Source organism: Protopterus annectens, chromosome 7.part0, assembly GCF_019279795.1.
Source record: "Protopterus annectens isolate FY-2018-M chromosome 7.part0, PAN1.0, whole genome shotgun sequence".
NCBI lineage: Eukaryota > Metazoa > Chordata > Ceratodontiformes > Protopteridae > Protopterus > Protopterus annectens.
The window spans coordinates 598,225,888-598,252,537 of record NC_056739.1 but is presented as its reverse complement, the minus strand read 5'-3'; the positions used below and the strand labels follow the sequence as shown (position 1 = coordinate 598,252,537).

General features: G+C 43.1%; 1 protein-coding gene across 3 annotated transcripts in view; it reads left to right on the top strand.

Moving 5' to 3' along the window:
* CSK (C-terminal Src kinase) overlaps nt 1-26,650 on the top strand; it is a 2,395,116-nt gene that overhangs the window by 2,233,127 nt on the left and 135,339 nt on the right. For all 3 annotated transcript variants that reach the window (XM_044077191.1, XM_044077192.1, XM_044077193.1), the window contains one exon: nt 13,740-13,813. In XM_044077191.1, the coding sequence (XP_043933126.1) occupies nt 13,740-13,813 (74 nt within the window). The remainder of the gene's footprint in view (nt 1-13,739; nt 13,814-26,650) is intronic.

Below are 26,650 nucleotides of genomic sequence, written 5' to 3'. Positions count from 1 at the left end.
GAACACAACCTTGAGCAACCAAGTGCATCTACAAGCTCAATTCCTGCCAGGCAAACAAAATTCACTGGCAGACAACTTAAGCAGAAATCTCCTAGAGCCACATGAGTGGAAATTGGAGCCCAACACCTTCAACCTTCTAACCCAGAGGTGGGGGACACCGGAGGTGGACCTCTTTGCCTCCCCCGAGAACCACCAGTTGAGCAAATTCTGCACCAGGAACCTCTCACAGCAGGGCCTGGAAGGTTTATGCCCTATCCTTCCAATGGGAAAACCTCTCCATTTATGCCTTTCCCCCTCTACCCCTCCTCTCAAAAGTACTGCTCAAGATAAAACAGGACAGGCCAAGGGCAATTCTTTTTGCCCCAGATTGGCCACGCCAGCACTGGTACCCACTCTTACGCAGTCTGATAACAGTGCCACCCAGGTACCTTCACCAGTCCTCCTACCCTTATGTCTCAGCAGGAGGGACAGATTTTGCATCCACAATTGCAAACCTTAAACCTTGCAGCCTGGCTTACCCCCTGAATACACCACCAGCAACCCTCAGCAAACAGGTGCTGAATGTCATTCTTGAAGCCAGAAGGCCTAGTACTAGGAAATCTTATGCTGAAAAGTGGAAAAGATATTGTTCTTGGAATCAGTCTCAAGGGAAGGACACATCAAGTACCCTCCTTACCTCTAATCCTGGATTATATAGCAGAGCTACTCCACAGAGGTCTAACCTTCTTCTCCATTAAGATTCATACCTCTGCCATTTCAGCTCATTACAATACTGAGCCACTCCTATTTTCTCTCCCTCTCATCAAGCAGTTCTTGAAAGGGGCTAACAACTTAAGCCCCCCTAGGAGAGCACCCACCCCTGCCTGGGACCTTAACTTTCTACTGGAAAAGCTCACGCTTCCCCCTTTTGAACCTGCTGCTTCAGCAGAGTTAAAATTCCTCTCTTGGAAAACAGCCTTGCTTTTAGCCATAACTTCAGCAAGAAGAGTATCTGAGTTACAGGCACTAATGGCTGTGGAACCCTTCATTATTTTCCATGCTGACAGGGTTTCCCTCAGGACTAACCCATCCTTTATGTCTAAGGTGGTGTCCACTGTGGCTCTAAACCAATCCACTGCACCGATCCTGCACTCCTTGGACGTGCACAGACAGCTTAGGTTCTACCTTGACAGGACTAAACCTTTCAGAAAATCTGACCAGCTACTAGTCAGCTTTGCTACAGGGGCAGAGGGTAAGGCCATTTCAAAACAAACCATTTCCAAATGGATAGCACACTGCATCCGTTTCTGCTACAAGCACCATGGAAAACCTTCCCCACAGGGGATCAGACCACATTCCACTAGGACTACTTCCACCTCTATAGCATTTCTCAGGGGAGTCCCTACCATGGACATTCTGTAAGCTGCAATCTGGAGTTCTGTACACACCTTCACCAAACATTACCACTTACCTATTTTTTCTAAGTCCAGAGCTGGATTTCCTACAGCAGTCTTACAAGGCCTGCTAGCCAGCCCTAACTCTTCTTGACTGCCTCCACCCTTTCTCAATTTTGGGAATCAACCCAAGTGTGATGACTGCAACAGTGAAACATGAAGAACATAGTACAGTTGTGTACACTTACCATAAATGTAGATGTTCAAGTGTATTCACTGTTGCAGTCATGGCTTCTCTCCCTCCAGCCCTCTGGTTTTCTCTATCGTTCTACCTCTCCTCTCTATGGCCATTCTTAATGGCATTGGTATTTACATTTTACTGGTGGTGTTCCCCACCATATACTAGCTTCCTATTTGGGGCTTTTGACATTTGGGGCAGGAAAAACTGATGTAATGGCATTGGCTGCCTATTTTTATATCCCCTGATGACCTGACATCATGGAAGAAGCAACAGTATCCGACGCAGAAATCCTAAGACTTTGGTATTCTGGCCGACTGAGGGCTACTTGGTGGCAGATAACCCAAGTGTGATGACTGCAACAGTGAATACACTCGAACATCTACATTTAAGGTAAGTGTACACAACTGTTCTTTCTAAGCCACCCCCTCATGGTAAGAACTCACAATGACTCTCCTCCCCCACCCCCTCCCTGTGCCCTCCTTCACTTACTCCTAGGAGGAAAACTCTCCTTTCACACAAGCGCCTGGGCCACCATTACCAACGACCACTGGGTCCTCAACATAGTGTCCCAGGGATACAGATTTTCTTTCCACACTCTTCCAACCCCAAAAGGGTTCCCAGATCTACCTACAAACTAGTGGGTAGAGGTACGCAAGTCCTTTCCCTGCTCTCTATGAGGGCAATAGAGCACATTCCTGCAGAACAGAAAGGCTAAGGTGTCTACTCCAGACTTTTTCTGGTACCCAGAAAAAGAGGCCACCTAGCGCCCAATCCTCGATTTATCCATTCTAAATACCTTCCTGGTGATACCAAAATTCAAAATGCTCACCCTCCAGCAGCTGCTATCCATGCTATCCAAGGATGCTTGGCTAGCCACCCTAATCCTAAAAGAGGTCTACCTCCACATTCCTATCAGGGAATCATGCAGGAAATATCTACATTTCAGAGCAGGATCTCTACACTTTCAGTTCTCTGCACTTCCCTTTGGCTTGTCTACTACTCCCAGAGTTTTCACAAAATGTCTAGCTCCAGCCATTGCCTTTTGCAGACAAAAGAATATCCAAATTTACCCATACTTAGATGACTGCCTAATTCAGGCAGACAGTCAGGAAAAGCTGCTCAAGCACCTGGCCTGCCAATGAAAAGAAATCCAAACTAGTACCCACACAAAGGATAATATTCCTAGGAGCAAGCCTGGACACAGCATCCCAGATGGTATTCATTACACCAGAAAAGCAAACTTACCTGACAGCCTACTTCTCTCAACTAGCCACCAGACTCCAGTTATCTGCAAGGAAAATCCTGCAAGCTCTAGGGTTTGTGGCCTCTTGCATTCTACTCATTCCATATGCCAGACTGCATATGAGGAAACTTCAGTGGTACCTAAAAAGTCTTTGGTGTCAACACTCTCAAGACCTGGAAGCTCTTATGTCAATGATACCTTGCCTAAGGAAAGATTTTCTTTGGTGGGCAAGCAGCATGCTCCCACAGTAAGGGAGTACTCTTCTCACCACCCTCCGCCCAGACTCTCACCGCAGACTATGCCTGGGGTGCACACCTGAACGGCTGGTGCATACAGGATGCTCTTCGTGTTTCACTGTTGCAGTCTTTACATTTGGGTAATCTGCTGGCCATATGAACAAAGTCTTGGGTCCTGCGTCAGTTGCTGTCCTTTCTTCCATGACATCAGGTCGTCAGGGGTATAAAACATGCAGCCGACGCCATTTTCATCAGTCTTTCTTGTCATGTGGTGCCCAAAGCAGAAGCAGTTCACAAGTGCTGGTCGGCCGACTCCTATTTTCGAGTTTCAGAGCCAGAGTCTTCAACTTAAAGTTAAGTACCCCGTTGGGGAAACTTTTTCTTGCGCCTTACCGATTTCAGTAAAAGTTAGTAATTGTATTACTTGTGGGAAGCAAATACCTCATAAGGATTTTCATTTGTACTGTATTCCTTGCCTAGGCCCTGACCACAACGTGTCTTGCTGTCGGTTTTGTGCTAAATTTAATCAACGCACTATTAAGCGTCGGTATATTTTTGCATCTAAATGTTTTGACTCAAGATTTAACTATCCAGAAATGTTGTTGGTTAGCAATCCGACTACTGGAATACACAAAAAACGCAAAGAAAAAGAGACAGACCGTCGAGGTCCAAAACCAATGACGAAGCTTCTCCTAAGCCAGTCGACGGTTCGCCGGTACTCAGTGAGGCTCTTTCGCAGCCCCTGATGCCCGTTACTTTTGATTCGCAGGCCTCTACTGAGTCCCATTCGGAGTCCAGTATGCCGTGAGACACTTTAAGTATTGAACCCACGGATGTCTCTACCTTAGATGGGTCCGAAGCCACTGAGCAGGCACCGGCTTCTGAGGGTGTTTTCAGGCCTAAAGATTTGTATATTAAACCAGCGCCATCTTCAGAACCTAGGCCAAAATCAACTTCTATGTCTAAAAAAACAACACTTGGACCACGTGCACAGGCCCGTATGCCTAAAAAACAAATGATCGAAATGGCTGAGGATTTAATTACCTTGATCAGGGGTTCCCATCCCCCTCCTGCTAAGAGGCCTAGGCAAGGCACTGACTATGAATCTTCAGATCAGGTTTATATTTCTTCTAATTCCTCTTCTGGTCAGGAATTATCTATTCCACCTTATGAGGACTCTGATGCAGAAGAATCCATCCCTTCTGCTTCTCCTCCTGAGGATTTTTCTTTTGGAGAAACTTTGCATACCTTAAGGGAACACTTTCACTGGGAGAGTCAGGATTTCTCAGAATCTAAAAAGAGGCTTAGAGATTTCCTTCTTCCTCAGCATAGGCCTTTGGCTATACCTCCTGTTCTAGACATTGTTGATGATGTTTTCTCTGAATCCAGCATGGCTCCTGATTCCCTGCCTCTGGCTCCTAGTAAGCCAGACAGATATTACAGGGTTCCTGACTCCCACAAATTCCTTTTTAAAATCCCTACTGCTGACCCTGAAACCATTTCCCAGGGTCCCAAGGGTGTTAAGGCTTCTACTGCTAAAAATCCTACCCGTTCTGATAGAGACTCCAGGCTGCTGGATAGATGGGGTAAGAAGGTTTACACGTTTGCAACCTTGGCAATCAGGGCTTTAAACTGTCAATTTCATATGCTTAAATATCAGCAGCATGTCATGGGCTTACTTAAACAGAAAATGATGTTGATTTCTGACTGTGTGGGAAATAGAGTTACAGGATTTATTGCATTCAGCTGAACAAGTTGGAAAGCATACTTTGCAATATGGTTTTGATTCCTTGGAGGCTTCTTGCAGGGCCGCTGTAACTGGATCTGTGATAAGAAGGCATGCTTGGCTCAAGGAGCAAAATCTGCCTGATCACGTTAAAGCAAAATTGTTGGATGCTTTTTTACAACAGGACAGTCTATTTGGTAATAAGGCAGAAGTAGTTTTGAAAAAGATGGAAGATAAAGCTAAATCTATGCAAACTGTAAAAGATTTCCTACAAGAGCAGCCGCCCAGGTTCAGTAGGCACTGGCCTACTAAGACCTGGTCCTTTCCAGTACCCACCAGAGCCTCTCAGGTCAAACCCAGACACTCCAAAGGCTCCAGGTTTCAGTAACAAGGAACTTACAGAACAAATCAGTGGGGTGCCTCCACCTCCAAATCTGGAAGTAACAAGGCATCCGTACGGTAAACAGTCTCAATGACTTTCCTCTGCCAGCACCAAGCACTTATCTTTTGGCAGCCCCTTTAGGGGGAAAACTGGCACTTCATGCATAAAATTGGCATCTAATTACCCAGGACAAGTGGGTACTAAATACCCAGACAAGTGGGTTTTAAATATAGTATCCCAGGCATACAGATTTCATTTCCACACGTTGCCAATCCCAAACAGATGGCCAGATCTGCCTCCAAATCAGTGGGCAGAGGCCCAGAAACAAGTTATGTCCCTCATGAAGATTGGGGCTATTCAGCCAGTACGGGAAAAGGAAAAAGAACAAGGTTTTAACTCAAGACTTTTCCTGGTACCCAGAAAAGATAAATCATGGCATCCAATTCTGGACTTATCCATTCTAAATACATTGCTGGACATTCCAAAATTCAAGCTGCTGACTCTGCAACATTTACTGCCTTTGCTAGGCAAGGATGCCTGGTTGGTAACTCTAGACTTAAAAGAGGCTTACCTGCATATCCCAATCAGGGAATCTTGCAGAAGATACCTCCGCTTCAAAGTAGGCTATTTGCATTACCAGATCTCTGCACTGCCCTTTGGCTTATCTACTGCGCCCAGGGTCTTCACAAAATGCCCAACACCAGTAATTGCATTTTTCAGACAAAGAAACACACAAATTTATCCTTATCTGGACGATTGGCTAATTCAGGCAGAAAACAAGGACACTCTTTTACAGCATCTGCTGTTTGAAAAAAGGCTTCTAACTTGTCTAGCGTACACCATAAACGAAAAGAAATCACAACTGGTACCCTCTCAAATAATTACATTCCTGGGTGCAAGCTTGAATACAACTGCCCAGATAACTTGCCTCACGCCAGAAAAACAAATTCAGTTGATGACTTACTTCAAACAAGTGGCCACAAAAACCCACCTATCTGCAAGACAAATTCTGCAGGCCTTGGGGTTCATGGCTTCTTGCATTCTAATAATTCTATATGCAAGACTGCATATGAGGAAACTTCAGTGGTACCTAAAAAGCTTATGGAGTCAGCATTGTCACAGCCTGGAAACAATGATTCCTATCATTCCTTGCCTGCAGCAAGAGTTCCTATGGTGGGCAGAGGCCTGTCACCAAAACAAGGGACTGTCATTCATTCCACTCCCTGCCACCCAAACCCTGACTACAGACGCAACAGATTATGCTTGGGGGGGCGCATTTGGCAGGGAGGTGCATTCAGGGCCATTGTAGCTCAAACCGAATTACATATCAACCAGAAAGAGATGCTAGCTGTACAGCCGTCAAGAACCATCTTCATCCAGGACAACTACTGATAAAGACTGACAACACCAGAGTCATGTGGTACATAAACAAGCAGGGGGATTTATGGAACACAGCCTTGACTTATCAAATACATCTACAAGCACAATTCCTGCCAGGAAAGCAAAATACTCTGGCAGACGAACTAAGCAGAAATCTTATGAACCCACACAAATGGAAACTGGATCCACAAATCTTCAGCATGTTGACACGCAAATGGGGGAGCCCAGACATAGATCTTTTTGCCTCACCCCAAAACTACCTTTTGGACAAATTCTGCACAAGAATTCATCACAAAAAATCATGGAAAGTGGAAGCTGTATCCTTCAGCTGGAAAAACCTATCAGTCTATGCCTTTCCCCCTCTGCCTCTACTCTCCAAGGTCTTACTAAGAGTCAGACAGGAAAAACCAAAAATGATTCTGATTGCTCCAGACTGGCCACGCCAACACTGATACCCGCTTCTACGCAATATGTCACACCTTCCTCCATGGTACCTGCCTCAGACACCTTATCTACTGTCTCAGCAGAACTATCAAATTCTGCACACTCCGCTCCAAACTCTGAATCTTGCAGCATGGCTATTCAACTAATTTCACCAGTTACATCTCTCAGCAAACCTGTGATGGATGTCATTTTGGAGGCTAGAAGGCCTAGTACTAGAAAATCTTATTCTGATAAATGGAAATGATTCTGTGCCTGGAACCAAGCACAAGGAATAAGCACAGCAATGCTGAATATTCCTCAGATTCTGCAATATTTAACCGAGATGCTTCACAAGGGCCTAATTTTCTCTTCTATAAAAATCCATGGCTCTGCCTTTTCATCTCATTACAAAACCGGGCCTCCCCTCTTTTCTCCCCCCCTGCTAAAACAGTACCTCAGAGGGGCCAAAAATTTAAGACCTCCCAGGAGAGCACCAACTCCTGCATGGGACCTCAATTTTGTGTCGGGAAAATCTCACCCTACCTCCTTTTGAGCCAGCTGCTACTGCAGACATAAAATTTCTCTCTTGGAAGACAGCTTTTCTTTTAGCAGTCACTTCAGCTAGAAGGATTTCAGAACTACAGGCCCTCATGGTAATGGAGCCTTTTATTATCTTTTACCCAGACAGGGTGGCGCTAAGGACCAATCCATCCTTTATGCCAAAAGTGGTATCTAGTGTGGCTCTTAATCAGACCATTCACCTGCCAATGTTTTTCCCAAATCCACAGAACAAGGGTGAGCGGATTCTACATTCATTGGATGTACACAAACAACTAAGATTCTGCTTAAATAGGACAAAATCTCTAAGAAATCTGAGCAATTACTGGTGGCATTTGCTGCAGGAGCAGAGGGAAAGGCTATTTCAAAGCTGACTGTTTCAAAATGGATAAGCCATTGTATTCGTTTCTGCTACATGCACCATGATAAACCTGTTCCAAAGGGGATCAGATCACATTCCACCAGGGCTGCATCTACTTCTGAAGCCTTTCACAGAGGGGTTCCAACCAGAGACATTCTAGAAGCTGCTACCTGGAGCTCAGTTCATACGTTCACCAAACATCATTTACCTCGCTTCTCTAAATCCAGAGCAGGCTTTGCCACTGCTGTCCTGCAGGGCCTGATAGCTGCTCCCAATGCTGTATAATTCCATCCTCCCAACCATAGCTTTGAGATTCTACCCAAATGTATTGACTGCAACAGTGAAACATGAAGAACATAGTACAGTTGTGTACATTTACCATAAATGTAGATGTCTGAGTGTATTCACTGTTGCAGTCCTGGTTACCCACCCGCCAGCCCCCTGTTTTTTCTCTCACTATACCTCTTCTTTCCTTTACTATGCTCAAAAGCCTTTTTGGTGTATTTGCTTTTATTTAGAGGTATATTTGTTGTGTTCTAAATTTCATGCATATATATTTATATATTTTGCTCCCCATTTGGGGGGCACCTGACATCTGGGGCAAGAAAAACTGATGAAAATGGCGTCGGCTGCATGTTTTATACCCCTGACGACCTGACGTCATGGAAGAAGGGACAGCAACCAACACAGGACCCAAGACTTTGTTAATCAGGCCGACTGAGGGCAACCTGCCAGCAGATTACCCAAATGTAATGACTGCAACAGTGAATACACTCGAACATCTACATTTATGGTAAGTGTACACAACTGTACTGTCAATGGAGCCCACAGCAAATACATCTTCACATCAACCAAAAAGATGTTAGCTGTCCAGCACGCATTGACAGCTTTCAGGCTCCTTCTCTCCCCAGATCAAAACAGACAACACCACTGTGATGTGGTATATCAGCAAGCAGGGAGGGACTCACTGCTACCCTCTCTGCAGGCTGGCCATGACCCTTTGGCACTTCTGCCATGCAACTCCATCTGTTAGCACAATTCCTGTCAGCTTCTATAAACTCTCTGGCAGACCACTTAAGCAAAAATCTACTGGACCCACACGAGTGGCAGCTAAACAAAAGAAACTTCACCCTAATAACTCAGAAATGGGGCACCCCGAAGGTCGACCTCTTTGCCTCCCACACCAATCATCAGGTCAGCAAGGTCTGCGCCAGGGAGCATCAGTGCATGGCTTGGAAAGTGGATGCCCTATCCTTTCCCCTGGGTCAATCTATCGGTCTATGCTTTTCCTCCACTACCTCTTATCACCTGGGTACTGCTTAAAATAAGGGAGGAATAACCAAGGACAATTCTTATTGATCCAGACTGGCCTCGCCAGCACTAGTACCCACTGCTGCGCAGCCTGTCCCCACTGCCACCATGGCATCTCACTTGGGTTCCTATCATATTATCGAAAACTGATGATGTCGAACAGCCATAACATTGAAAGTGCCATTCATCAAAACTGTCCTTGTGGGATCGCGGTACAGTGAGGATCAGTAAATTTGCCCTTTCCTCCCTGTAGTGCGATTTCGGAGTTGGTATATATAATTAGCAGGGAGTGTGGCGGGGTGCAGCCCCCGACAAGAACAGTTTTGATAAACGGTACTTTTGACAAATGGAAAAGATTCTGCACCCCTGCATTCAGGCTAAGGGAGTCAGTATGGCTCAGCTCTCCCTACCTCTCATCCTAGATTACCTAGCTGACCTGCTACACAGTGGTCTCTCTTTTTCCCTTTATTAAAATTCATACCTCTGCTATCTCTGCTTATTTCCACACTGAGCAGCCCCTTTTCTCACACCCTCTAATCAAACAATTCCTAAGAGGGCTAGCAACTTAAGGCAACCCAGAAGAGCACCTACTCCAGCTTGGAACCTTAACTTTGTGTTGGAAAAGCTCACCCTGCCCCCCTTCAAACCAGCATCTTCAGCAGAGTTAAAATTTCTCTCCTGGAAGACAGATTTTCTTCTGGCCATCACTTCAGCCTGAAGAGTCTCCGAGCTCAGGCACTCATGGCTGTGGAGCCCTTCATCATCTTCCATGCTGATAGGGTTTCCTTCAGGACTAACCCATTCTTCATGTCCAAAGTGGTGTCCAGTGTGGCTCTCAACCAATCCATTCATTTGCCCTTTTTCCCTAACCCACAAAACAAGGGGGAAAGGATCCTGCACTCTCTAGATGTGCACAGACAGCTCAGATTCTATCTAGACAGGACTAAATAATTCAGAAAGTCTGATCAATTACTGGTTAGCTTTGCTGCAGGGGCCGAGGGCAAAGCAATCTCCAAACAAACAATTTCCAAATGGATAGCACACTGCATCCATTTCTGTTACAAGCAACATGGAAAACCTCCCCCTAAGGGGGTCAGGACTCACTTCACCAGAGCAGCCTCCACCTCTGCAGCTTTCCTGGGAGGAGTCCCCACCAGGGACATCCTGGAGGTTGCCACCTGGACATCTGTTTACACTTTCACCAAGCATTAGCACCTGCCTATCTTCTCCAAATCCAGGGCAGGCTTTGCCACTGCAGTCTTGCAGGGCATCCTAGCCAGCCCCTAGTCACCTTGACTGTCTCCACCCATTTCTTCAGCTTTGGGAATCAACCCAAATGTGATGACTGCAACATTGAAACACGAAGAACACAGTACAGTTGTGTACACATCATAAATGTAGATGCTCGAGTGTATTCACTGTTGCAGTCCTAGTTTCCCTCCCTCCTTCCCCCTCTTCTCTTTCTCTCTCTCATTACAAGGAACGTTTTGGTATTTACTTTCTACTGGTGGGGTTCTTCCACCATAACCTGGCTCCCACTTGGGGGCTCCTGACAGGGCAAGAAAAATTGATATAATGGCGTTGGCTGCCTTACTTTATACTACTGATGACCTGACGTCAGTCCTGAAGCGACAGCAACCGCAGCAGCAATACTAAGCCTCTAGTATTCAGGCCGGCTGAGGTCTATCCTGGCAGGGATAACCCAAATGTGATGACTGCAACAGTGAATACACTCAGACATCTAACTTTATGTTAGTGTACACAACTGTACTTTCCCATGATTGCCAGGCATTCCTCTCTCATTTCCCCGGTCCGGCAGATCATTTTGGTCCACCACAAACCTTCAGCTAGAAAGCTGTACCATAATAAATTGATGAAATTTGCTAGATTGATGCTTGACAGTAATACTGACCCCTACACAGCTCCCGTTTTAAAGTTTTAGATTTTCTGGCCTCTCTTTATCACTCTGGCTTCTCACCTTCTACCATTCAGGTCCATCTCTCTGCAATATCTAATTTCCGTATTGGGTTTGAAGGATTGTCACTGATGTCTCATAAACTTTGCAATGAAAGGAACCTTAATGTTAAGGCCTGTTTTAAGACCCATTGTTCCATGGGATTTACCTTCGGCGCTACATTCTTTCATTTCTTCCCCCCTTTGAACCTTCGGCAACTTGTGATTTAAAGTTCTTGACCTGAAAACCTTTGTTTTTGATAGCTGTCACTTCAGCCAGAAGAATATTGGAGATTCAAGCCTTGTCCTGCAAGCCCCCCTATTTAATATTTCATAAGGACTGGATTTCCCTCAGAACTAATCCAACCTTTTTACCTAAGGTTGTTTCAGAGTCAAATATCAATTAAACCTTACATCTACTAGTCTTTTTCCCTAATTTCTCCAATGCAACAGAGTACTGTCTGCACTTATTAGATATACACAGGCAATTACATTTTTACCTACACAAAACAAAGGATGTTAGAAAATCCACCGTTTGTGGCCTTCTCCTTGCTTTCCTTAAGTAACTCGGTTTCTAAAGTTACTTTGGCAGAATGGTTAACAGACCACCTTTATTTATCACTCAAAGGGACTTCACCCACCACATCCTGTGAAAGCTCATTCAACTAGAGCTGTAGCAGCTTCTGCAGCTTTTCATGCTAGAGCTTCTTTAGATGACATTTGTGCAGCAGCTACATGGCCATCTCCTCATACCTTCATTACTCATTACAAACTGGACCTGGTCTCTAGGGGACGTGCATCACTGGGTTCGATGGTGCTCAGGAATATTCTTTCGTGAGACCTCCCAAGATTCAGTTAACTAGGGACTCTGTCCCACAGCCAAGGATTATGTGAAGATTGACAACATCAGGTAAAAAAGTTATGTCTTACCGTAATGTTCCATCTATGTTGTCGATCTTCACTATTCCTTGACATTCCCCCCTCCTTCCCCCTGCGTAAGACTCTTAGTAGACTGATTATCCCCAAAGACTGGCTTCTTAATAGGGATATAGATATGGTCTCTTATTTATTACTAATAAAAAAACAAAAGTAACCACAGTGTAAAATATAACTAAAGAAAGTCCAAAACATGCACTGTGAATCAGTAGGAAACACTTTCAGTCAGCCAAACTCTTCAGTCCAAGCTGTTTTTATTCTTCCAACATACAAAGACACATATTGAACGCTTTCATGCCCTAAACTGGGGACTTCATCAGACTCTTAACTGCACTCCATAGTACAGCCTTTATGTACTATTAAAAATGAGTGATGTCATCACCTTTCACTCTCCTTTAAAGATACAACTACCTTAATGTTCAAATGAAATGCACTACAAACACCTTTTAACATACAAACATTTTAACAAACATCATTTATAAAAAAGCACTTTTCATATTCCAAGACATTCATCAAATGTAAGCTTAAAAATTGTCTGTCACTGTTCTAGGCAAACTCGATCTGAGGTAATTTAGTGAGCAGCATTATGGGTAGAGCCTAGCTCGAGAGCTTGGGAGGTACAAGCTGAAAAATGGCTGAGTTGGTTCCGAGGCTCGAAACTGAGCCCACAGTCAAGTATTGGTGAAGATCGACAACACAGATGGAACGTTATAGTAAGACATAACTTCTTTTTCAGCATTCAGCTGATGCTAGCTGCCAAGGTCAACCTCTGATAGATGATGTGGCCAAAATGTACTGCAGTAGAGGAGTAGCTGCCTCCATTTCTTTCTCCAGCAAAGTCCACTGCAGAAACTTGTCCACAACTTCTTGTTTTCAAGTACATACTGTCATTGAACGTTATTGTCTTGACCATGACTCCAAGATTCAGCCCTCGCTTGAAGAAGTTGTGGTCCAGGACTCTGGTTTCTGGTCTCTTAGCTCTTTACTTGTTTTGTCCTGTAACTACCCCTATTCTGGTGGTACTGTGCTTATCCCTGTGATGCCAGATGTTGAGGGTAGAACTGCCACAGTTAAGAAGCCTAGTATAACTTCACAGTTATCATAGTAGGAGATTACTTCCAGAAAAGTGGGTGCATTTATCAAACTGTGGTGTAATGTGGTCTTTATTCTTTGTTGCTGTTTGTGATCAGACATAGATGGACATAACCTCTCAATTGTCCAGATTTTTGCATCATATTTTTGGTTTGTTCCTCATAAAATTTGTGTTTTCTGGCAAATCACCATGGATTGAAGTCACTAAATAATAAAATACATTTGAGTTTCAGACTTCATATCTGTCAGAAAATGCATGCTAACACAAAAACTGTTATTCTATAAACTTTCTAAGTTTATAAGAGAAACCTTTAAAATCTGTCCCTATTTTTGGGCTTTTGTCTCCCTGTTACTTTTGGCTTTGTACAAATTTTCTGCACTAAGAATTTGAGAAGTATGCATATATACTTTCCTGTGTAAGACTTTTACGCTATGTCAGAATTGTTTTAATAGGTTATAGTTTACTTTGTGTAAATAAAAATGTTATCGGTTAGCAATAAGAGTTTTTTTCTCTTTCCCTTTAGGGCAGTTTAGTGGATTACTTGAGATCACGAGGAAGGTCGGTATTAGGTGGTGACTGCCTACTAAAATTCTGTCTGTAAGTATTCTAGCCTCCTTTGTGACACATCAAAAATACAGAGTAATGTTAGAATCTGGCAAAGACAGTTCAAGTTTCTTTGCTCTTAATCTGTACCTTGGCATTTCCTTCCTTTTAAGATGAAGGATTTTCTTACAGGCATGTTCCTCATGCATGGAATTCTGTATGAAGTAAGTAAACCTAACAAGTCAGATTTCACCAAAAGTGACAAGATTTCATACCACAGAAAAATACAGGCAGTCACTGTCCTAAAACAGAAATAAAGTGCATGCTAAACTGAATCAAGTCTTTATCATTTAGTCTTCAGAAATAGATTATGCGATGACAATTCTAGGGTCTAATGGAAAGTGTTTGTTGCTTTGAGCCTATTATAAAGAAATGTTGCCACGTGTATCCTTGTGTGCCTTCTGGCAGACCTAATCATCTCATTTTCTGCCCTTCTTAATTACAGGTGCTACTACTCAGATATGCTTATTGACTTCTGTGCTCTGAATCTTGTGCCAGATCAGTTTTGTCTTCTTACTTTATTTCAATTAGAGTTTGAAGAAATGCAAGAATGTATTTTAACAGAACAGCATCTAAAGGATTTGTCATTAGTCATTTGTTTGTTCTGATATGGAAGTTTTGATTCTGTCTACCACTTACACAGATTTCAACTCCAAACATTTCAGTGCTTAATAAGGGGAAATTTGTTTACAGTCAAAGCAGGCTTTTTTTTTTTCAATTTTTCTTCTAGAGGAGCTAGCCACAGCCTTTTTAAGTGTCTTTGTTGCCTGAATAGAAGACATGACTTCATTCAAAGTCTCCTTTTGATTCCATACCATTTGGGTCTGTAGTGTCAATGTGCAGAAGTATGCATCTGTTGCCCTAAAATATTTATTCCCACTTGGAATTCCATCATTCTTTTTACCCCTGGTAAGAAGTTTGACCATAAGGCTTTTCTTACAAAGTTTAGTGGATGTGTCTGTGTATTTTTCCCAGAGAGTGAGCATGTGTAGTTGTTGCCTATTTACTAAGATTTTTGGTTTTAATAATGACACTGTTGAATGTTTATTTTCATCCAAGTGCAAACACAGCAGCTGTATGAAACTACAGAACTGAAAACCTCATCCTGTTAGTGCAAATTAATTTCATCTCAGGTTTGCTTCATTTCACTTTTGTGTCTGTGGCAGTGACTTCTCCCGTATGTATTTCCTGCTGTCCAGCTTTTCAGATTAGCCATGAATGTTGTGGGCTTGAGCCTACAAATGTATTATCAAAGCCTGCAAATAAAAAAGTGCATCCCAAAGTAAAATACGGGTATAAGCAAGTGAGTGTTTAATGGTACAGTTCCCAAAAACTGAGAATAAGTTTAACAATTTTAAACATGTACATGCTCATCACAGTGCAAAGATTCCTACAGAGATTTCTTAACAGAAAGAACTGACTGTGACCCAACCCTTCCAAGAGATAAAGGTGGCAGTCATACTTTCAATTGAACAAGAGCATGACCCATTAGAGGATGTGTAAGTAGAATTAGAATGGTACCTGGAAACTAGCTGAAATATGTAGAGGCAAGCGAGTGGATTAAAGCTGAAGGACAGAGAAAAAGAGTCCACAGGTGCTGTTTTAGCAGCAACATTTGATTCAGTTCATGGAGCTTAAAAAAGGTAGTTGAATAAATGCTAAATTTGAACCAGGAAAACAGCACGTCAAAAAGAATTAGTGTGTTGCTGTTTGCCATGAAGCATCAGCTAGAAAGAGGTCAAACTATGAAATTTCATTTGTGCAGAACATAACAGATGTTGCAAGCAAGACTACCAAAATAAACTGATCTGAAAGAAAATTAGAGAAGATGGTGAACAAATGTATGATCTCCGACCCCAGATAAATCAGTACTCCAAACAAGTACTTGAACTAACAAACCAACTGAATACAGGTAAAGTAAAATTAAAAGCATTCCAACATTAGTAGAAAATGTGAAAAACTAAAGATGGTAAAGGCAGGCGATGTACCTTTACTACAACAATAAGTGATGGGTGTATCTTACAAATGAAAGTAAAGATGGAGGGCAAAAATGATTCAGCAAATTTGCAAGCAAATATAAAAGATGTTAGTCGGACCTTTTCCCGCACAAGGAATGATTGGATACACTTATGTTAAGCTTGGAGGTGTGGTAGACATGATTAAGAAAAAAAATGCAGTAGGCTGTGTTAATTAGCCATATTAGAAAGAAGTTGAGCAAAAAAGTAGATAATGAAGTAGTATGATGTGAAGCGCGGACAGGCACAAGTCAAGGACATTTTTACAGAGTCTGGCAGTAACCACAAACCTCTGAATGGCAAAATGAAACAAATGAAAAAAGAAGTGAGCATTGAGGTGAAACAGATAGTCAAGGAAGGAGTACAACAAGTCATGTCTGGGTTGAGACAGTTTATCCTTTCAGCGGCTTGTCAAATAACGCACAGCTAAATTCAGATAGAAAATATTAACTGCTCATGTAGTGAAAGATATGGATTTCAGGACACGAGCTAAATAAATTCGGACCTTGGGAGATGCACAGTCATAAGCTGAATGCCGTGACGCACCTGAAATGGGAAAAGAATGGTTTATAATTAAAGCTTTGAAAACTGGAAATTGCAGATCACAGGCTGCAGTTATACTGTCAGACCCAGCAGGCTATCATGGACAGCCAATTGAAGGACAAAGTATGTAATGGAAATGAACTTGTTAAAGAAGAGTTTTCAGGATTTGGAGAAGAAAGTGAAAAACTGTGTGGAAAGTGGAGCATCCTATACCGAAGTTGTTAGAGAGAGTCCTGCAGGATCCTGTTGGGAATGCCATGTATTTCATTGGGTGTAACTTTGCAAGTATGCAAAATGTATAACATAAGCCCTGGACGTCATTTCAAGGGAAGTTTGCATGGCGAGCAAGACCACATGAGTTAACCTGCCAGAATAGTGTTTCACAGGCTAAATGAAAAGGCTTCTGCCAGATCTGAGCTGGTATTGGGGGTTATGTGACACAGTCAGAACTCACCCTGCTGACAAGTGTGTTGCCTGTGTGAAAGGGATTAAAGAAATACATTCCCACATGATTCCTTTTAAAAGTGCCTGGAATTGGAGAAGCTGTGGTTATTGTAAAGCAGAGCAGTACTTGTTCAGAAGAATAGTAGTAGTTGGGGAAACTGCTGAGATTTCTACACCTGCGTTTTGAGATAACCAGAGGTTGTTGAAGCCCTACCTTGGCTGAATTATGGAACATTCACAGTTTTAAGTGTTTGGAACTTGGGTTACATTCCTGTGGATATTAGCTGCACTACTGACACATGAAAAAGTGGAGCAATTTGTCTTACTTACAGCTACCTCATCAGAAAAGTTGAAGTGCGTGTTTGTTTCTTTTACTGAATACTTTAGAAGAGAACCTGTGTCCTGGATAGGTAACCTTGCTTCCTATGTTTGAGCGTTTATTTTCCAACAAAAGGATTTCAAAGTTTAAACTTAGTTCTCCTGCATGCATATGTAGTCTCTGTAGTAGAGTTTAAACTCCCACATTATTTTCTGTCTCAGAGAGTTGACTGAAGTCATGCATCCTTTACTTGGAATGGAAGATACTATACCAGGTTATTATGTATTCTATAAGGTAGAACATCAGAAAGAGCTGGGAGAGTAGCAGTAAGAGTGCATCATGCTTGCAACCTGAGGCTAATTAACCAATAACCACTTAAATTGCTAGGGAATTGTAGTAACCATCAGCATTTATTTAAGCAAACCTCTTGTTGGAGTTTGTATCTTAATCTATACAAGGCCGTAAAAAAAAAAACTGTTCCACACAGAATATGATCATCTGGTTGAAGCAGTAGTAATGTGTGATTTGAGTGTGCAATAAATTACCTTGCCAATGGATGCGAGCATAAATTTAACATTTGCTTTTTGCTTGGGTAGCGTTATCTTTTTCAGTCACTCTTGGAAGTTGACAGGGTTGCAGATACAGCAGATGCAGTAAACTGGATCCTCCCAAGCAGTCTGTTATCTTTGTGTACATGGAAACCTTCTTGGATATACTAAGTAATAACCATCCACTTAACACGACTTAGACATGTGTGCCTGTTGGGATTCCCATAGCTATCCTCAAGGACAGGATCATTAAAAAAAAAAAACGCTATAGTATCATCACTTAGTAAACACTAATTATAAACTGAACTTGCTGGATACATTTCCTACCTTAGAAAAAATGGTCCCTTTGCACTCAGTTTGTTGGAAAATTGTTCCTCTGTTAGGAAAAAAAAAATGCATCTGCTTTTACTGTACTTGTGTTTCTACCTACTTTTTTTTACTTTTGCATCATCTTAAAAGTACTCAGTTGTATTTATTACTGCTTGGTGTAACTCATTCTAAGCCTTTTGGTTTAAACACTTGGGCTTCGGACCAGTTGTTTTGCACTGAGAGGGTTTGTGGTCTGCACTGTAGTGGCAGAACAGGTAGCTTACATCCTTCTAGGTTGGGAACTGCTGAGTGAGGGCTCAGTGTCTGTTATTCTAAAAGTGTATTAATTCTGGTTTAAGCACTTGGGCTTTCAGGCCAGTTATTTTACATTAAGAGGGTTCGTGGTCTGCACTCTTGTGGGAGGAGAGGCTGGACTCTGCCCTTCTGAGCTGGGAATTTCTGGTTGAAGGCATGTAGTGCATGCATATCTGAACTGCTTCTTAGTGAAGTTGGTGCGCCTTGTTTGCTATGGCATAGACTGGATTCGGGCCTGCTGGATGTAGCTTTGTTTGTGTAACTTGAGCACTAATCCAGGCATTCTCTAAAGTATTCAGTTGTATTTATTACTACTTGGTAGTAACTTGATTAAAGTGTACCTATCATTCTAAGTCTTTTGGATTAAGCACTTGGGCTTCAGACCAGTTGTTTTACATTAGGAAGGTTTGTGGCATGCACTGTGGTGGCAGGACAGGTAGCTTTCATCCTTCTAAGTTGGGAACTGCTGATTGAGAGCCCAGTGTCTGTTATTCTTAAAGTGTATTAGTTCTGGTTTAAGCACTTGGGCTTCAGGCCAGTTATTTTACATTAAGAAGGTTTGTGGTCTTCACTCTTGTGGGAGAAGAGGCTGGACTCTGCCCTTCTGAGCTGGGAATTTCTGGTTAAAGGTTTATAGTGCCTGAATATTTGAACTGTATCTTACTGAAATTGGTACACCTTGTTTGCTGTGGCATAGACTAGATCCAGGACTGCTGAATCTAGCTTTGTTTATATGCTTGTTGTTTGTTTGCTTGTTATTTCCCTGGAATGCTAATTCCACCTAATACGTGACTTCTCAGCGCTTCTGTGGATCACTAGTGATATCTGCATTGCTTACTGTACTTATTTCCTTGTTTCACTTGAAAGAAAGTTACTGTTTATCGTTTTTGCATTTAAGTTACCTGTAACACATTGCACTTAAGTTACCTGGCACTTGCTCACTAAAGCAATTATATAAGTCAGCACTAAAAATTAAAAGCACTACACCCTCACTCCCCACTGGCCCTGGTTTTCAATTATTAAGGAATTCCCAATATTATTCTAGCATGTCCAAAGGTCAGTTGTCAATCTCCTCTCCTGTCCAGCTGGTGAATCTGGGAATCTTGAGGCAATGTTACAACTGCCTCATGTACACAGACAACCCTCTCCTCCTCCCAATAAATTCCAACACATGTGAGAGATGCAACCATATAGCCAAACTGGAGGCTAAGCTCTCTCAACTCAGTACTGGCATAACCAGTCAGGAGGAGAAGGAAACCACACTCACTACAATTCCAGTCTCACATAGACCTACCACGACAGCAAACCAAACACATAATCACACAACAAAAACATACTCGGAGACTCTAAATAAAGATCTGCCGAAGCAGCAGAGACCTCCAAAGCAGACACCCAAGCAGCCGCTACCCCAAAACAAAACACGTGCAACACATATCTCACAAAGCCAGTGTGCCAAACAGTCACAGCCCTTAAGACTAAACAACACACCTGATACACTTGTAATAGGTGACTCTATCGTCAGGCACACTGCCGTCCTGCTCACCAGGCTGAACAAGGAGAGGGTCACGGTGAGCAGCCTGCGGGTGCTAGGATCCGCCACATAACACAAGCACTCAGGTCACTCCAAGGCAAGTACAAATATGACTCAGTCATTGTCCATGCTGGTGTGAATGACCTGAGACGTACCTCCCTGGACTACATGAAAAGAGACATAAAGGTGCTCTCTGAGCATGTAGCCCAGGCCGGTATGACCCTGACCTTGAGTAGCATCTTACCCTCACCAAGAATGATGCCACAATATGAAGACAAGATGATCAATTTCAACAATTGGCTTAAGTACTGGTGTCATTCAAAGGGGATCCAATGCCTGTCAGCTTGGGATGATATGCTCGATAAGTCATGATGCTTCGCTAGGGACGGCTTGCACCTGTCACCCCTGGGCTTTCGGATATTGGCAAAGGCTCTTGCTACCCCCATAGTGCCTTTTTTAGGCAAGGCTCAAAAGACAAACCCACCTCCATAGGTATCACAAGGGATAAGAAACTAAGAGTAATGCTACTCAACGCCAGAAGTCTAAACCTCAAGATGCACGCACTCGAAACTCTCTTTAGCATGGAGAACATCGATATCTGTGCAGTAACAGAAACCTGGTTCAGGGCTCCCGAAAGCACCCCAGCACTACCAGGTTATACCTCATACCATGCTTTTCGGCCCCAAAACTTGGACCGAACCACAAAAGGAGGGGGAGTATTGATATTCATCAAAGATACCCACACCTCCAGGTTGGTGGCAAAGCACGAAGCATCAGAGACTATCCATGTGCAACTAACAGTGGGTAAAACTGCCTTCCAGTTTATAGCCTGCTACAGACCACCCTGCCAAACCCAGGAACCCCACTCGGCCTTCCTGAGAACACTGGAAAATATGACTGTCTCTCCAAACACCATTATATTGGGCGACTTCAACTACCCAAACATAGACTGTGAGCATTACTCTAGCTCCAACACCCTAGCCCAAAGGTTCCTAGAATTTATAAACTCAAATGCTATGGAGCAACTTGTTACCACTCCCACAAGAGGGGAAAACATACTGGACCTGATCACCACCAACATGGGGACTCTATGCTCCAGACCAGAAGTGTATCCCTCGCTGGTAAGATCAGACCATAAACTAATCTCACTGGATATTCACATCCCGACCCCACCCCTGCCCAGAAAACCACAGTGAAAAACTTCTCTAAAGCAAATTTCACACTCCTCAAAACTGAGGTGGAATCCTTCAAAGCCCCTGGGCCTGTGGAAAATACAGCCCAGACCGCAGAATCCTTTATAAACGCATTCTATGAACACCTTCAGGAATGCATGGATCATGCGATCCCAAATAAAACCAAGACCCGATCCTCCAAAGGCAGACGTCCTGTCTGGTGGACCCCAGCCATAAACAAATTATACAATAGAAGGAGGAAGTTACTAAATGATAGAGCAAAATCCCAAAAAGGGAAGGCATCACTGATCAGTATTAGCAAAAAACTATGGGCACACACAAAATTGTCTAAGGCCAGCTTCGAGAGAAAAATTGCACAGGACACTAAGGATAATCACAAGGCTTTCTTTAGTTATGTTAGGAACCTGGGTGGTAATTCCCAGATATGCTCAGAATTAGTCCAAAATGACAAAAAATACACCAAACCCACAGACATTGCCAACATCCTAGCTGACAGGTTCAGCGCAAACTTCTCCCTCCCCACCAAAAGGGCAAATATCTGTCCCAGCAGAGTGCTGCCCCCCTGACATCTCAGATGCTCAGGTAAGAGCCGCCCTCTCCAAAGTAAAAAACACAGCATCAATGGGACCAGATGGTGTCCCGGGCTGCGTCCTACATGAACTCCAAGAAGAGCTAAACCCAAACAGAAAACTACTGTTCAGTCTCAGCCTTACTACAGGATATGTGCCCAAAGAGTGGCGTACAGCAACAGTGGTCCCTTTCCATAAAGGTGGTGCCTCAACGGATCCTGGAAACTATCGCCCCATAAGCCTGACTAGCTTGGTCTGCAAAGCTATGGAAAGGATCATCATGGACCTCATAAATAAAGATATTGGGGACCTACAAACACTGGATCCTACCCAGTTCGGCTGTGTTAAGGGCAGATCCTGCCTCTTAAACCTGGTTGATTTCTTTGAAACAGTCACCAACGCCATTGACGAGGGGAAGGTGGTCCACACAGCCTACCTGGACCTCGCAAAAGCCTTCGATACAATACCCCACTCGGGCATTATAGATAAGCTCACCAGCTTAAATATAAACCCCTATGTCACTAGATGGATTGCAAACTGGCTCAAGGACAGAGAACCCACATGGTTAGAATTGCTGGAGCTATGTCAGACTCCAAACCAGTTACAAGTGGTGTCCCACAAGGTTCAGTCCTGAGACCTCTCTTGTTCGGTATATATTTCTCAGAGGTACAGGCCAACATGGAAGGACTGCGGCTGACCAAGTTCGCAGATGACTGCAAACTGGGCGCCATAATCGACTCTCCAGCCGACACAAGCATCCTCCAAAAGGGCCTCATAGAAACAGACAACTGGTGCCAGAGCCATGGCCTCAAGCTAAATGCCAAAAAGTGTATAGTCATCCCCTTTGGCAAAAACAAAGTGCCCACAAATTACCACATAGGTGGTAATCCATTAAGTACAGAAGAAGTAATTAGGGACCTGGGGACCCAAGTTGATAGCAATCTCTCATTTGACAACCACGTGGCCAAAGTGGTTAGAAAAACATTTTATATAGCCCACCTAATCATGAAGGGATTCACATCTAGATCAGGGGAGGTCATCGTGCCTCTTTACTCATCCCTCATCAGGCCCATAATTGAGTACAATGCCCCTTTTGGGATGTACCTTACCAGACACCTGCAGCAACTGGAAAGACCCTAAAAGTACCTCACCAACAGGATCAAAGGGCTCAAACAGATGCCATATGCTGCCCGGTTAAAGAAACTCCAGCTCTACTCAATGGCATACCGCCTGTTCAGAGGCGATCTGTGTCTGACGTATAAAGCCATGTCCAACCCGGAATTAATGGACATGCTGCACCTCAGAAAATCCATATCCCATTGAGCTACGCGCTTGAGAGACTTGAACCTCAGCACTGAAATAAATAGGACATGCTGGAGGGACAGATTCATAACCCAGAGGCTCCCTTCACTCTGGAATAAAATCCCAGTCCAGGTTAGGCAGAGTCCCTCATTGACTCTCTTCAAGAGGAATTTTGATGAGTGGATGGAAGATCGTAGGTTTACCCCGGGTATCTCTTCTGTGTCTCTGTTAGACAGAGGCACAGTATACTAACCTTGAAAAAGGGCATAGCAAAATAAATTTAAAATGGGTGGCGAAAGCCAAACACATTCTGGCTAGGCTTATAAATGCCCTAGGGCAGATAGCCTAGTATGAACCTATGAACCTATGAAAAAGAAGAATTTCAGTTACAGCAAGGAAGCTCCAAAAATTAAAAGAACAACACTTTGGAAGAAGTTGAACATAGATGTGTGATCAAAAGTTGTGTTTTGAAGAATCACTTATAAGTATACCAAATAACTACAAATGGTTAGCCAGAGCAGTAACCCAGAGGCACAGTGTCCATCTGCACTATCAGTGACATGAGTTTAGGAATGGCCTCCAATCACTATCACTAGTAGAGTCAGTGGAGGTGGGGGAGGGTGAAACAGCCAGAAGGCAACTCTCCTGTCCAAGGTGAGGATCCAGGAGAGACTGCTGCCTTATAAACAGTACACATAACAGGGAGAGGTGGTAGTATGTTATTATGCTACTCCCCTACTCTGGCCAGCTCCTCTAGAATGAAGGCAGCCAGTGCTGCTTTCCATGTCTCCTCATAGAATCCTTTGCTCTGTGGGCACTACTGATGAATGATATAAGCTTGATTCCTTGAGTATTTGCAGGTTTGCATCCAGCAACAGGATTGTGTCAAGGGTAGCTTGAAAGGAGCAGTGAGGGTATCCAGGGTGCATGGATGAGGTAACTGAGCGTACATCTAGGGTTAAATGGGTCAGGCAGGGAAAAACAATTAAAAAAAAATGGTCCTGCTTATTGTGATCCATAATAACCAAAGCTTCCAAATCCATTGCATGTCACTGTCAGAAATCATTACAAGACTTGCTCATAAACTTCATTTACCGTGACCGTTATTCTTTGCACACTTTTTAAGTAGCACTGAGCAATATGTTTGCCTGTATAACTGGCAAAATTGATGCAGATTTATCTGTAGCTTAATAAACCTAAAAAGATCACAATAGAATTAATTGAAGAACTTGTGCTGACAGTGTACAATGCTGAATTAAAAAAAAAAAGTATTTTTACAGGGGGAAGTCCCGTGTACCTTCACACCTCTGTTACTTTACTTATTATATGTGAGTGTGGTGTAAAATATTGGCTCTAGATGATTGTGTGTGTATATAAGTATTTATATTTTGTATATTATAAAAATTAAAAAGATTAACTATACTGTTTAAATGAAAAGTCTTGCATCATTTTCAACATGGCTACGGAGACTAATTGCTGTAAGTTAAACTGTCTAGTATCAACACTGAAAAGCTAGGTGGTAATTATCACTGTTGCAGCATATCACTCTGTTTGTAAACTTAAAAAAGAGATGGATCAGTGTTCTACCTTGGTTAAGAAACACAAGTAAAATAAAATAAAATTAAATTAAATGTATTAACATAAGTCCTTTTATGTTGCACAGCTTATAAGTAAGGGCATGGCATCTTGGTCCAAAGAGGTCATTAACCCACTGTACTCCGCCCTTATCAGACCAATCATATAGTACAGTGCACCCTTTGGTATGTACCTGACAAGGCATATGGAACAGCTAGAGCAACCTGAGAGGTTCCTTTCAAAAAGAAATCAAGGTGTAACAAACCCGCCTTATGCAAAGCAGCTTAAAAGTCTTTTTCCACTACTCAGTCTCCTGTAGATTGCTGAGGGGTAATCTTACAAGGCATCCACAAACACACTTATGACTGTCCTACTACATATTCATAAAGTCAAACTGTATACTAAAAATACAGGGTCAAAGGACCTGAATTTTGTGTGTGACTTGAACAGAACGTGCTGGAGAGACAGGTGATGTGTCCCAGTGACTGCCCCTCCTATGGAACAGGATTTCCATCCATGTGAAGATGAGTTTGTATGTTGCCTAGTGTAAGCACAACCTAGACCAGTGGATAGGGAATAGGAAATCTACACTGGGCCTGGCACCCATGTTCCTTATGGACAGAGTTAGCTTATTAAATGCCTTGCCCTCAATAACCTGTTTGGGTATAGGACATCATTATTCTTTCGGGAAAACTTGGCTAGGCTTACAAAGGCCCTCTGGGTCTTTATAAGAGGGAAAGGGCTTTAAGGTGCTCTGCAAAAGGCAGGTTTGTTACACCTTGTGTTCTTTTTGTAAGGAACCTCTGAGGTTACTCTAGCTACTGCATATGCCTTGTCAGGTACATAAAGGGAGCATTGTACTCTGATTGGTCTGATAAGGGCAGACTACAGTGAGATAATGACCTCTTTGGGTCTAGATACCATGCCCTTACCTATAATTTGCACAACATAGAAGGATTTCTTCACTACTGTGGCCACATGCTGGTCGAAGGTAAGGCTACTGTCTGCATGCGTGCCCAGATCCCTAACCACTGGGTCATTTCTTAAGGGGGTATTATCAGTATGGTAATTAGCCAGGATAGTTGACTTCCCAGAGGGTGCAATTATGCATTTCTTCCCATTGAGTTTAAGACCATGTTTTGGCACCATTTGTTAGTCAGAGGTAAGACTTCTTGAAGAATGCTAGTGTCTTTAGGGGAGTCAATGATAACCCGTGGCTTGCAATTATCTGCAAGCTTAGTCATCCATAAACCTTCAGCATTTGCTACCATTTCAGAGAAATAGATGCCAAAAAGGAGCATGCCCATTACTAAGCCTGGTGGGGGGGGGGCACTGCTAGGGACTGGCATCTTGCTGGAGGTGGCCTCACCTATTTTGACCTCTTGGGTCGTATCAGTGAGCCAGTTGGCTATCCATCTAGTGATAAAATGCTTCAGACGTAAATTAGTAAGCTTTTCTATAATGCCTTAGTTGGGTATTGTATCAAAAGCCTGGGCCAGGTTGAGGTAGGCTGCATTACTAAGCCTGGTTGGGGGGGGGGCACTGCTAGGGACTGGCATCTTGCTGGAGGTGGCCTCACCTATTTTGACCTCTTGGGTCGTATCAGTGAGCCAGTTGGCTATCCATCTAGTGATAAAATGCTTCAGACGTAAATTAGTAAGCTTTTCTATAATGCCTTAGTTGGGTATTGTATCAAAAGCCTGGGCCAGGTTGAGGTAGGCTGTATGGACAGTCTTGCCTTCATCCAGTACTTTATTGATTATTTCAAAAAAAAATATGTCTACCAGATTTAGTAGGTGTGGCCTTCCTTTAATAAAACCAAACTGTGATGGGTCCAGTGTTTGCAGGTTACCTATGCCCTCATTTATCATGTCCATGATGATTCTTTCCATGGCCTTACATACGAGGCTGGTCAGACTGTGGACCTGTAGTTGCCCAGATCAGTGGTTGGCCCTCATCTGTGCAGGGGAATGACTGTAGCCATTTTCCATTCTTTGGGCATACAACTTAACTGTAGGCTTCAGCTGATTAAGTGTACCAGAGAGATTATATTTCTTGCTATTTATTAATTTCATGTTATTTATTAAGCAGTTAGGGATGTTATTGGGGCTCATCAATTCAGTGTTCGTGGCCTTGGAAAGTGCATTGATGACCTGTTCCTAGTAATG